General features: G+C 36.2%; 1 protein-coding gene across 4 annotated transcripts in view; it reads right to left on the reverse strand.

The window, feature by feature from the left end:
• Positions 1-292: 292 nt before the first annotated feature.
• LOC123561827 (uncharacterized transporter slc-17.2-like) overlaps positions 293-14,352 on the reverse strand; it is a 49,356-nt gene continuing 35,296 nt past the window's right edge. For all 4 annotated transcript variants that reach the window (XM_045354443.2, XM_045354441.2, XM_045354442.2 and 1 more), the window contains 7 exons: positions 11,178-11,273; positions 10,419-10,570; positions 4,149-4,298; positions 3,543-3,675; positions 2,992-3,233; positions 2,077-2,164; positions 293-1,790 (listed from right to left, as the gene is read on the reverse strand). In XM_045354443.2, coding sequence (XP_045210378.1) covers positions 1,648-1,790; positions 2,077-2,164; positions 2,992-3,233; positions 3,543-3,675; positions 4,149-4,298; positions 10,419-10,570; positions 11,178-11,273 — 1,004 coding nt within the window. In that variant the 3' untranslated portion in view covers positions 293-1,647. The remainder of the gene's footprint in view (positions 1,791-2,076; positions 2,165-2,991; positions 3,234-3,542; positions 3,676-4,148; positions 4,299-10,418; positions 10,571-11,177; positions 11,274-14,352) is intronic.

Genomic DNA, 14,352 nt, shown 5'->3' on the forward strand with positions numbered 1-14,352 from the left:
ACAGGCAAAACAGCCAAAGCTTCTTTTATAGTATTTAACCTCAAGCTTTCTACTTTTGTAAAAGATGTTTTAAGTTTTCCTTCCATAATTCTATATAAAATCACAGTCTCCTTCGGCGGCAAAACTGTGATGGACTATGGATGGCGTACCATACACCTTTACTAGTACCTCACTCTGAACCTTTGGTTCAGTTGAGCTAAAATGATTCATAAGCAGGAATACAGTGAGCTTTAAATCCTATCCTATGAGCTTTAAATCCTATCCTATGAGCTTTAAATAACATCAAAGCATGTATGTGCCTTTCTATGTAATGGGTGCACAATTTTACATTATATTTAGATCTATACGGTTCCATGAATGTATAAACAAGCTTCTAACACAGTCGTTACAAGCGAGTCAAGTTATAAGCACCAGTCATTACAGTAACCATTCACTTACGAAATCATGCAAGTAGAATAAATTACATTTGTTAACAATTATTTATAGATCCGTATTATACGTACAATATAGAATGTATATTTATAATGATACATATTTATACCAATTAATCAGTAAATCAAAAACTAAAGCTATTAAAATGATGAACTCATAACAAACACCGGTTGAAAAGGGACAGACTACATCAAAATATGAATTTACATAACATAGCGTTCTCCGACGTAACTGAAAAATGGCATCGGTGATGACGTCTTAAGTTGGAGATGACGTCATAAAAGACAAATTGATGCCACATGATGTCTAGAAATGGATGTCGTCATAAAAGACGAGATGATGCCACATGCTTTCTAGAGTATCAAAGTAAGTATAACACTCGCATTTAAAACATGGAGCGGAGAAAATGGTAACACTGTTTACATCTAGTCCGCCTTTAAAGGTGAGAACACTGACATTACTGTACAAGAAAACACATGAAAGAGCCTATGTTATATGTCAATGACCATCACTTAACAATCTTCGTATTTACCCTCATCTAACCTTTTTTTAAATGAGCTAAAGCGAAAATATACATTTAGTCACCACTGTTAATTAAAACATGTACCACTTATATACTATAATAATCAGTTAACAACTTCTTTTGTTTTCGTACCAATCAAACCTTAAACAAAAACACAGTTACTATAACAAATAAAGCATGGGTGAACCATTTAACGACCAATTTTGTATTATAGCACACAATAACTGAGATTTCAATTCCAAAGCTGTTTTTGTCATACTTTCAACACATTCTTTACTAGTTTTTCTTATTCATCCGTCCTTGATGTCACTCTACATACAGTACATGAATATACCGTCTAAAACAGATCTATGCAATTTATATATGCATTAGATAAACTAAAGAAGGGATATCTAGAAAAAGACTTATATCACCCCTATCTTCTCCTCATAGGAAAGTTGCAGATTATTTTTAGTTCTGTACCATTACTCATTCAAACACCACCTGTATCATTCTTCGTGATTGACGTCCAACTACTGTGTTCTTTAAAACACGTAATAATTTCCACAATATGTACACCTATCTTTACTGTGTTCTCAATATTTATAAAATGATGTTTTACGGCTTTGGTGATATCAAATATCATCAAAAGGAACATACACATCACGTGATACACGTGATTTACGCGTTATGAACTGGTTCCTCTTCTATATTCACTCTGACTTGAGCCCATTCTTGTCCGTTTTCTTCTCATCATCATCTTCTTCAGTTTCTTTAATTCCCTGGAGCGGATAACCTTCTTCGTCAGGAGACACAAATTCATCCACTTCTTCTCTAGCCCAGTCTTGTACCTCACCTGCAGTATGAACGTTGTATATACATTATTGTCTTCTTTTATACAAGTTACCGAAAACACTCAGTACTTACTGGTCAGTTGGCGACTATTGAAAAGGTTTCTTCTTTTTTACTGACGCTATTTTTGTCCCTTATGTTTATTACTCTTTTAACAGTATTCAACAAACTGGCAACAGACTGACTAGTTTACTGGTATCATACAGGACATGAAGGATAAAAAAATATCGGACATAGCCCCCAGTATATCTCTCAGTATTCTATCGAGGCATGAATCATAGGAAACTCACCTTTAGCCATAAAGGCGTATATAACGGCACCTAGACAATACACAGCTCCAGCAATGTAAAATGCTATCAACCATTCTTCTCGGGTTTTCTGCAAATGTATCATGGAAATTATTACACTCAACTCCATAAATACTACACATTTTTATTAGGAACTGAATTAACACGTCATACTCCACTTTAGCATTGACAAACGGAATGCATGATGTGTCAGAATGAAACATTGCAGTTCTTACAGTGTATTTAAACCAAATTATAATGTTGTGGTCATGTTCAATGAGAAATGAAATGTTGTGTGTTTATTTCATTCCTAAAGCAATTTACATGTAAATAAAGCAAGAAAATGCGTTCGTTGGTCGGTCTACGGATATGGATCAATCCCAGTTGTTTCAATGTCATTCTCGGTATTTGATATATGGTTAGATATACATAGCACACTCAATCTAAAATTATACAAACGAAACAAAACAATCACACTGAATAATACATATTCTAAGATGACTTAATATTTTTGCCAATCAAATAACAAAGAAAAAGATAAGAGTTGTATATCTGCGAAAAACAACGGTTGACGCGCGGACTGGAGAGAGAACATTATGAAATAAATCATGACGTCAAATAGCTGCAGGACGCCCGCTTCAGTACTACTCTGTTGAATGAAGTTCAGAATACCTTTATCCTCATCTTTTAAGGAGCGTGTTAGAATGAAAATAAACACTGCCTCCATAAGATTTACCGTCTGAGTTACCACGGTTCATCATCGAGATGCTTGGATATTTAAATCTTTGAATATATTTGAACTCTTAATCGCTTTAAATCAAACGATAAACAATGAGAAAGCATTGATTATTTAATAGTTAACGCTTTTTGAGCGCCTTACCTGGAGGAAATTCATTCAAAGATTAATTATCAACTTACATTTGGAGTTATCGCCCCGACAATATAAGGAGCAAGTATCCCAGGCACACTGGCCCCAGTATTCGTAAAACCGAACACAGTCCCGGCATAACGTGGCGCAATGTCACCGTGATTGATGAAAAATGAGCTAAACTGGAAACCACAGAATGCCATGGACAGAGTGAGGAATATTACGGCTTCCACCTGATGCTCGCAGTCCATGTATCCAGTGATCACTAAAAATATGCCTGGTACAACGGTGCCTGAAATTAAAGAAAACAATATATTCAAATGTTTGACAAAGTACAGTATATATTTTACATTTAAAAATGTGAACATTTGAAAAGGGAAACAAGTGAAAACTACATCTGTGCTAAAATGCTGAAAATAATATTTGTGTTTGTTCTGCCATTGGTCTACTTATTACAATGAAAAGTAACTTTACTTTCGATTTTGTGTGGCACTATACATTTTTCTGAGTTTGTGAATTTGAAGGAATTTTTACCCTTTTTTACTTAATGTAACAGAGGCAAGAAGTAACAGCATTTTCTTAATAAGTAAATTTATATTACCCAATGCACAGCAGAGCTTTCTTGTCCATTCAATAGTAAGAATATTTTTGGTTATGAGCACATCCGCAATCTGTCCGCCAATTATTGTGAACATCCAAAATACCAAATATGGTATCATCGAGAAGGCACCATTCTGAAAAAGGTCATGAGTAAACTGTGAAAAAGAACATATCAATATATTTCTGAAATGTATAGATAGCGACGTCGTACACAGTTTCCATGAGAGTGTCCAGTCCGGTTAGTTCAACGAATACTGCACATTTCTTCGTAAGTTCGAAACCCAGACGAGACGTATGTTGTTTGTGATGAGTGACTGGATATCGAGTACACAAGAAAGTGTAACGATCGCAAGGACTGACGACGGACGGATGGGCGGACGGATGAACAGTTCGAACAATATATATGTCTCCCGGGTCTTCGACAACTTGGGAATAAAACAAGCAGGTAGTTTAAGGTTTCCCGGCACATAAAATGAGCTTGCACAGGCATAATTTCATGATTAAAACTCTAAATCAATGAATTAGGAATATAATTACAGGGCAATCAACAGGGCAACCAACTGGGTTGTAAAATCATCTATATTTTTGTTTGGTTGTTTATACTTACAGACTTTATATCAAACTTGAGAACTTCTTTCATGTAGGTGGGCATCTGTGTTAGCAACATATATGCGCCATAATTACCACAAGCGTTAGCTAACAGGATGGCCCATACTGGCCCAGAGGTAAAGATGGCTTTCCACGGCTTATCTTGTTTCTGAAAAAGGTCGTGTCAATAAATGTGATGTATAAGCTGGTATAATGTATTTTTCACAGATTTCTATAAAATGATCTATTTGTGTATCAAGTCAAAGGCCAGAATAACTCGTTTCTTGTTTGGTATACCGCATATTTCTATGAACCTGTACTTCAACCAAAACGAATATATTTTTTTCTTAACTTCTTCAAAGTTATTTGAAATTAGTCCAGCGTATCAGGAAGTTTTATCCATGCCGTATCTCTATTGCTACCAACCAGTCGTATCGATTGACTTCAAATTCCCCGGTGATGATATAATTACGGTCTTCCAATTCCCCGATGATAATACTATTACCGGCTGTTACTAACGTAGATAGTTTCATACCCAGACGATGACACTTATTACCAAAGATTAGCGGGTCGTAACTCTATCAATACCAGTACGTCGTATGGAAAAGATTTACGTCCCTCTTCCCATACCCCGTTACCTCTGGTGTGGTGTTATTCGATTGATACTTAAGTGCGTTCTGTTTAATTTCGTTGTCTTTTTCCAAAAACTTGAGGAAATATTACTGCGTTGGAGTTATAATAGTGGATTCAATCAGATCCTTCATTTTTGCTCTGTAGAGCATTTTTTCCTTAAATTCATTGCGTTTCTGTTTTTGAAATCACTTGCCAAGTCTATGTTTGACATTTAGGTGACATTTTTTCGTCATGAAATAAATAAAAGCAATACAGAATTTGTCTGAAAATCTTTGGTATACACCGCCACTACAAATTGGGGCCTCATGTCTGAGATGACTAAATACAGTGTGTTTGTTTGTTTGTTTAGATGAAAATATCTTTCTTGCATCAAACACGACCCACATTTCTCTTTTAATTTTCATTCAGCATTGACAATGTTCTTCAAGTTCAAGAAAATGTAAGATACACACATTTATAAAGGGTCCTGGTGTGTGTAATTTCTCAATTTTATATAGAATAAAGAAGACACTCTATTTAACGTGTTATACATGTTAATACCATAGATAGATGAGTTTGATCCACCTCATCAAAAACCCTAATGATAACTCTACTACAGGAAATTGCTACTGTAGATCCATGGGTTATAACTCTATTAATACTAGTTCTTGGTTATATTACTGCGACGGATGATTACGAGCGTTGATCCCTTAGCTTCTAGTCCGTCGTACCTAAAACTTCATTTCGCTCTTACTTTTTCTACTGTTTGTAAATACGTGAGCCGTGACTGTATTAATACCTGTCCGTCGTATCGATTACTTTTACTTCTCTTTTCCCAATCCCCGATTATAATGCAGGTACTTCTATCGTGTATCTGCGTGTCGTAATGATATTGAAACCAGTGAGTCGAATCAATTAGTTTTATTTCCCTCTTCAATACCCCGATGATAATACTACTACAAACTGTTACCACACTAAATAACCGGGCTGTTATCACGTCGTATCGATTAGTTTTATTTCCCTCTTCAATACCTTGATGATAATACTGTATACTACAGACTGTTACTACATTAGATCACCGGGCTGTTATCACGTCGAATCAATTAGTTTTATTTCCCTCTTCAATACCTTCATGATAATACTACTCAAACTGTTACTACATTAGATCACCGTGCTGTTATCACGTCGAATCAATTAGTTTTATTTCCCTTCAATACCTTGCTGATAATACTACTACAGTCTGTTACTACATTAGATCACCGGGCTGGTATCACATCGTATCAATCAGTTTTATTTCCCTCTTTAATACCTTGATGATAATACTACTACAGTCTGTTACTACATTAGATCACAGTGCTGTTATCACGTCGAATCAATTAGTTTTATTTCCCTCTTCAAAACCCCGATGATAATACTACTACAGTCTGTTACTACATTAGATCACCGGGCTGTTATCACGTCGAATCAATAAGTTTTATTTCCCTCTTCAATACTTTGATGATAATACTACTACAGTCTGTTACTACATTAGATCACCGTGCTATTACGTCGAATCAATTAGTTTTATTTTTCCCTCTTCAATACTTTGATGATAATACTACTACAGTCTGTTACCACGTCGAATCAATTAGTTTTATTTCCCTCTTCAATACTTTGATGATAATACTACTACAGTCTGTTACTACATTAGATCACCGGGCTGTTATCACGTCGAATCAATTAGTTTTATTTCCCTCTTCAATACCCCGATGATAATACTACTACAATCTGTTACTACATTAGATCACCGGACTGTTATTACGTCGAATCAATTAGTTTTATTTCCCTCTTCAATACCTTGATGATACTACTATACTATACAATTAGTGCCTTTTGGTGAAGTCGATATGTGGATTTATTGACCTAATAAAAGCAATATCAACCTCGGGTGGATTTATTGACCTGATAAAAGCGATATCGACCGAGGGCGCAGTCCGAGGTTGATATTGCTTTTATCAGGTCAATAAATCCACATATCGACCGAACTTAAAAGGCAACAATTGTTTTATTATTAAACAAAGCCTACTCATAACTATAAACATTAAATACAAATATCTGCAGCCTTTGGTCATTTTTCGCGGTCAATTGTGTTACGACGTGGCACTGTTTTGACATCAAACCGTGATGACGTCACAGCTGGCGGTCAATATGTTTTTTGGCTCCGCCTTCGAGTCAATATGACTTTTTATCACTGATCATGTGACTACATCTAGACCAATGAAAAGGACTATAAATATAGATTTAATAATAAAGTCTGTTACTACATTAGATCACCGGGCTGTTATCACGTAGAATCAATTAGTTTTTTCCCCTCTTCAATACCCCGATGATAATGCTACTACAGTCTGTTACTATATTACATCACTGGACTGTTATCACGTCGAATCAATTAGTTTTATTTTCCTCTTTAATACCTTGATGATAATACTACTACAAACTGTTACTTCATTAGATCATTGGGGTGTTATCACGTCGAATCAATTAATTTCATTTCCCTCTTGAATACCTTGATGATGATACTGCTTTAGAGTGTTAATACCGTAGTTCCCAAAGACTTTATCAGGTCGTATCACCTCTTCCAATACACTCATGATAATTCTACTACAGACTTCTACTATCGTAGATCCCTGGGCCGCTTTCCCCCGGTTAGTTTTATTTCCCTGATAAATACCACTACACACTTTTACTACTAACGTAGATCCCCGGGCCGTTATCCCGTCTGTTAGTTTTATTTACCTCTTTAATACCACGATGATAATACTACTACAGACTGTTACTACCGTAGATCCCCGGACCATTATCATGTGGTATAGATCAGTTTTATTTCTCTCTTCTAATACCCCGGTGATAATTCTACTACAGACTGTTACTATCATAGATCTCTGGGCCATTATCCCGTCGTACTGATTAGTTTTATTTCCCTGTTCCAAAATCCAGGCAATAACACTACTAACAAGAGCTGTCTCCATAGGATGACACATGCCCCCGATGGCACTTTGAATGAATAGTTATGGCCGATGTTAGAGTTAAGGACCTTTGACCTACGGACCTGGGTCTAGCGCGCGACACGTCGTCTTACTGTGCCACACATTCATGCGTAGTTATTTTAAAATCCATGCATGAATGACAAAGATATGGACCGGACACGCCCATCAATGCACTATCATGAAATATGACCTTTAACGTCTAAGTGTGACCTTGACCTTTGAGCTACAGACCTGGGTCTTGCGCGCGACACGTCGTCTTACTGTGGTACACATTCATGCCAAATAATTTTAAAATCCATGCATGAATGACAAAGATATGGACCGGACACGCCCAAATATCATGAAAAATGACCTTTAACGTCTGTGACCTTGACCTTTGAGCTACGGACCTGGGTCTTGCGCGCGACACGTCGTCTTACTGTGGTACACATTCATGCCAAGTTATTTGAAAATCCATCCATGGATGACAAAGATATGGACCGGACACGCCCAACTATCATGAAAAATGACCTTTAACGTCTAAGTGTGACCTTGACCTTTGAGCTACGGACCTGGGTCTTTCGCGCGACACGTCGTCTTACTGTGGTACACATTCATGCCAAGTTATTTGAAAATCCATCCATCGATGACAAAGATATGGACCGGACACGAAAATTGCGGACAGACCGACAGACTGACAGACGGTTCAAAAACTATATGCCTCCCTTCGGGGGCATAAAAACTGTTGCTACCGTAGAATCCCAATACAGTTATCACTTCGAATAGATCAGTTTTATTTATTTCTTCCAATATCCCGATGATAATTCTACTACAGACTGATACTACAGTAGTTCCGCGTACGGTAACTGAATTGATACCAGTCCGCCGTATTGATCGCACTTATTTCCCCTTTTCATAAACCACTGACAGTAAAGCAAAATTTAGTGTATGTGACAGTTAGTTTAGCCCTTATCATGCTGGACACGATTGTCTGCTTTTGCGACCAGTGTAGATCATAATCAGCCTGCACATCCGTGCAGTTTGATCATGGTATTCAGTCAGTATCTTTTTGGTATTCCCCCTTTTAACAGTTAATGGTACTGTCCAATTTGAAAGATTGACAAGTGCATTATAGAAATTTAGCAGGGTAAGGGTTAGAGACCAAATTTCCGCCGGCTCGTTATTCGACTCTCATTATTTTAATGCTTATGCTAGAATATCTTTACAAATAAAATACAAGTGAAATGCAAAAACAAATCTCCGCCTCAACTAAACCTTTGTATCCCTGAGCTTTGCGTAATAATCTGTCGGTAATGGGGATATGTATAGGTAAGAGGTTCTGATAACCGGGTAGGTTCTTACCTACTTATTGGCAAATATGTGGGGGTGAAGAAATCTGACCTTCCTAATTAACCATGAAATTGCTGTTGTCAAACACATTTGTGTCTTCAGAGGTAAGCCGAGTGCGAATTGCGTCATTTATTTTGTCTGTAATTTTTGGTGACAAAACAGATGTGAATGCCTAGCAAAATGGTGGACCGTTTTCAGTTTGTTTCAAAGGATTATGTTTGGCAAAGAATTAAATGTTTAATTAAATATTTTCACACTTCATAATATCAGTATGTCACTGCATTCCTGTAAAGTACACCACAATAAATGAGTCTGATAAATAAATTACCTTTATCACCTGATTGTGGTCTTATCATGACCTTCCCAATTAAACCTGTCAGTTAAAAATTACGAAATAAGAACCGGGTTCTTACTGAATATTTGGGGAATCACGAAGAATGCACCATTAAGAGGCAGTTTGCCAATAATGTATAATGGACTTATGATAGGGTTGTAATTAGAATCAAATAATGGGATCATGCAACTTTGTTAACATGTCTCTCAAAGGAGACGAGATTCAAGGATCGATACAGGATCTCATTATCTCCAGACACTTCTTCCGGCAGGAAGGCTGAATATTGACCAGTTCTAAAGCAGAATTCGTCTAAAACTGCAGTAAATGATTTGCATAAAGGACTGACCACAGGCAATGACAGTTTCCTTATGTAGGAAAATGAGACTAGACTATTGACGTAAATAAAGTTGATTTACAGCTCGACTTTACACAGACGCAACAAAGCATCTTGCGTAAAGTTGTATTTCAATTTTGCAATTTAATAAGAGTACAAATTGCCAGATGTGACTGAAGGACAAACAATCTGGTACACGTCTTAATGAGGTCAACATAGTCTTCTTAATCTTACACTAAGCACTCCAGGTATGTCATACAAAGCAAAAAAAAAGCACACTGTAAAAATGATAACAGTAGTACTTTATATAACACGTATCAAACAATGTTAAAAGGCCAACTTCCTACGCGCCAAGTGTTACGAGTATTTACTTAAGGCATAGGATGGTCTATTTCCTTTGTAAATAACTTTTTTTTATTTGTTTACTTTACTTCTGTCTGTATGACTACGTTTTGGTATTAAAGCTAACAAATTACTTGTCTAAAACACTGAAATGTATACTTATTAAATTTCAAAAATAACTTTTTCAGCTGTTTACAATTTGTTGAATTTCGTTGCGGAGTACGCATTTATGTACCGAGATTGCAACTTATTTATTAAATCAGTATGTTTGCATGGGTGCAAGATTCAGAAGGCAAGTTTAAATTCACTTACTCTTTTACGAAGCCTTTCTTCAACAGTCTGACCATATACGCCCAGAGACTGCTCGATGTATTTACGTTCAATGGGTTTGATGTTCTTCATTTGTCCCGGGCTGTCTCGAGCAAAAAATACGTACAGACAACACCACAGAAAACACAGCATACCTTGGGTAGACAAATAAAGAAAACGTAACGTAATATTTTACGTCGCGTCAAGAAACATGTCAAATCACATCTAGACAAAGTGGAAAGTTTAGGAAACACTGCATACTCCGTATTAAAGAACATGAAAAGGTAAACTAACACAGTTTGTAAAAACGAAAGGGTACAGACAAATAATATGCCGTAAATATCTTACGTATTTATGTTATATTTTCGGTTTAGTATCTTTAAAATATTTTTTTAGTGGTAGATTTAGCAGGGGTTACAATGCTGTACATACTTTATAGTGTTGTCTCACATGCAGTAGACATATGACATGATAGCCTATTCAATCACATCACACCTATAGGCTTTGATATGACCTGGACAGGGAACGAACCCCGACCTCCGGCATACGAGGCTGACGCTCTCTAACTGAGCCACTGCTGCGGTTTAAGCAATACTGCATTTTATAAACAATTCGCAGCAGCGACTAAAAAACCAAAAGAAACCTGCCAGAATTACTAGTATGTTAATCGGTTTCAAGAAGCCAGTGCTAACCAATACCCAATACTGGTCTGATTTCTCCCTTAAATCTCAAAAACATGGGACTGTGATTAGTTTTGTTTACCTGTAACATAAAATACAGACGGCCATCCTCCATCAAAACCATACGCACAGAGCAATCCAGCGAATGGGAAGGTGAGAGCGTTTCCTAGCTGCGAACCTGAAATTATACAATTAAGTTAAACTTGAAATGTGTCCTATTGATATTGACTTTCTTTAAATATGGCTGAGTTCTATATCTGCTCATTTCAGCAGGTAAAATGTATGATATGTTTTGCAAAATCATGACCTTGGTCTATACAAAGCTATTATGTTTGTTTACATATAAAATGCATGAGTGATTAACACCTGAAATGCCATAAAGTGTAGGTTTCAATGTAAAAATGTAACAAACAAAGTTTTAAGCTCTGGTCCTTTGGAATCATAGAGACCATTCCACAATTTTTTTATAGAATTCCGCCAAAGTCGGTGCTTGGGAGCGTGATTGATGTTGCACATTTCATCACTTCACATGAACAGACTTAATCTAACCGACTTTGCTATTATTTTGCTTGGTTGCTTCCGCCGCTTCCAAGGGATCTTCTTATAAATCAAGACCATTGAGGAAAATATTTACAATTATTTCAAACATGCGATTGCAAGAGAGGGTTTTTTAAACAATCGTACTAAATCAAAATATACGTAGATCAATTAGACAGGGGGAAAAAAGTCATAACAGATCTAAAATATATTTTCGATAGATTGATGACAATTTTTATATTAACAGATCTAAAATATATTTTAAATAAACTGAAGACAATTTTTATATATTCTATAGGTTTAACTTATCTAAAAACATATTTATCATCCTGACCATCTTACAAAAGTTTAAATCATGTTACGGATGTATTCCTCCAAACGATCGACGACCTTTAGGTCAGTGGTCTCTCATACATGTACAATAAGCTAAATAGTGTATTTAAATGCATGATCACTTTCATACTTAAACTCTTGCTGAGAGTTCCTTCTATATATGTTTAATTTCTCCTTGGGTTTACCTTCACACATGCCCAGTTACAAGTGGCGACTTTCCAGCTTTTCATGCTGGAGGAAAACCCGAAATACCCCCTTCCGTCAGTATTTCAGGCTTGAATGGGAACGGCCGCCTTGGAAGAACCACCCAGGTCTTTCGTAAGCCAGCTGGATGGCCTCCATACATAAAAGGAGGCTACACCCAAAGCAATGTTTCGCTTCCAAAGCGGTGAGGGGCAAGAGTCCTTACCCACCAGGCCATGGACTACCAACCCCCACACGATGTTGAATATTTCACCTGTTGGATATTATATTATGCTCGTTTTGAATCTGCTTTTAACAAATTCGTTGCAGCAGATACTTTTTTCAACACGAGCAGGAACGTTGAGGTCATATTAACATTTATAACCGTTCCTAGTCAGACTATGTTATAAATTATATTTTTCTCTGTATTGCTGTTGTATTAGCAAACATTTTCAGGAAACTTGTGCTTAAAAGAGGCCCAGATCACCAAACTTTCAGCATAGCACAACAGATTCAGATTAACAATTAAATATTCTGTGCGTTTAAGTCTATTTGACGAATTTAAGTTAGATATTGAAGAATAACTTCCTACAATTATTATGTTTCTTTAAGCTATCGGGTACGTACATGTGTGAGTCTGACATGGCCATACGCAGTTTTCACAGGGCTAGGAAGAGAATTATCATTAGCGCGGCAGCTTTCCTTTCAATGATTGGACGACAGAAAAACCTACAACTGATAAGGCTACAACGAATATGCAATGTGCTTAAAGCCGCTCACTGAGATGTTTTAATTAATATTGTAATAGGTCTGTGCACCTGATAAAAAGGGTTAACTGGTCGTCATGCACACAAACTCTTTTTTTTTTATTTGTGGTAAATATATTAAAATGTATTGATTGCAACAACAGACTGAGAGAAAAGTCTTTTAATCATTTAGAAAACATGTTAGCTGATCATTTCAATATGAACACGTTTATTGAACCAATCACTTAAGCTGTCTACCGCTCAACCCGATGGTCGTGGGTTCGAGCCCCACTGGGGTCATGACCACGCCCTCTCATATGACACCAGAACTGTTTTTTTAGGAAGCGGACTCGATAGTGGTTCAAAAAAGCTTGAAACTTTCATCACAATCGAACTAAAATAAATTAGTATCAACTAATTATTGATCAATAAATTATTCACATTTTACTTACTGACGGGTCATTGTAGGTATGAAGATAATGTTCATACATACCAATTAATTATAAATAGCAAACGTGTTTATATTTATCTGTTTAACTGCCAATTTACAAGTGCATAAACGACCGAGATATTGTACACATTTGGTAAACAAAATGATAATGAAAATATGTATAAACAGAATACAAACTATTCATACAATAAATAGCATGACTAAAGCACTTGAGAGAACAATGTTTTAAAGCATGTTTTAGAATGTTTACAATGAACAATTTATCTCGTAATCTGTCTGTTATATTAGCAATCGTGCGAAAATCTTTTAATTTAGGAACAAACAGCTTTATTTCATGTTTTCATATCTCATTAATCATGTGAAGGAATTGCAGTTTCTGCTTGACAATATGACACAAGTACTGGATTTTTCCAGGAAGCAGACTCGAGAGTGGTACAAATAAGCGTGAAGCTTTCATCACAATCGAGCTAAAATAGGTAAGTTTAAACTAAAACCATGACCATGTGGATAATGGAAATGACATGCTAATAAGAAGAGAATCACGCAACAAGTTGTCTAAAGAATGAGGTAAGACGTCTGATCAGGTTTTACCAGCTTGTTACATAGTCTGTCTGTAGTAAAATGAAAAATTTGTCTAAGATACCAGCAAGGACAAAATTTTCTGACGTTATTCAGACAGAGATCACGAAGCGTCTTAATTCTAACACTAGATATACCTAGAACATAATAAGCAATGGAGTCCAGACATGATGAAATAATTACTATATGAATAAATATTAACCGAGTGGTGAATAAACAACCACATTCGCAATCTGGACTTAAAACAGTGGATATATTCTATAAGGTCACTATTCAAGTGTTAATTTATATCTGCGATAGTGCAATCAATCATCGGGAAAATTGAATTCCACTTATATAATAGCGGAACAAGTTTACAAATAAAATCAATTAATACCGTTGACAGTAACAAGTAGCAAATTTACATTCTTGTCAATATTTTGTAATGG

Source organism: Mercenaria mercenaria, chromosome 10 (assembly GCF_021730395.1).
Source record: "Mercenaria mercenaria strain notata chromosome 10, MADL_Memer_1, whole genome shotgun sequence".
NCBI classification, from domain to species: Eukaryota; Metazoa; Mollusca; class Bivalvia; order Venerida; family Veneridae; genus Mercenaria; species Mercenaria mercenaria.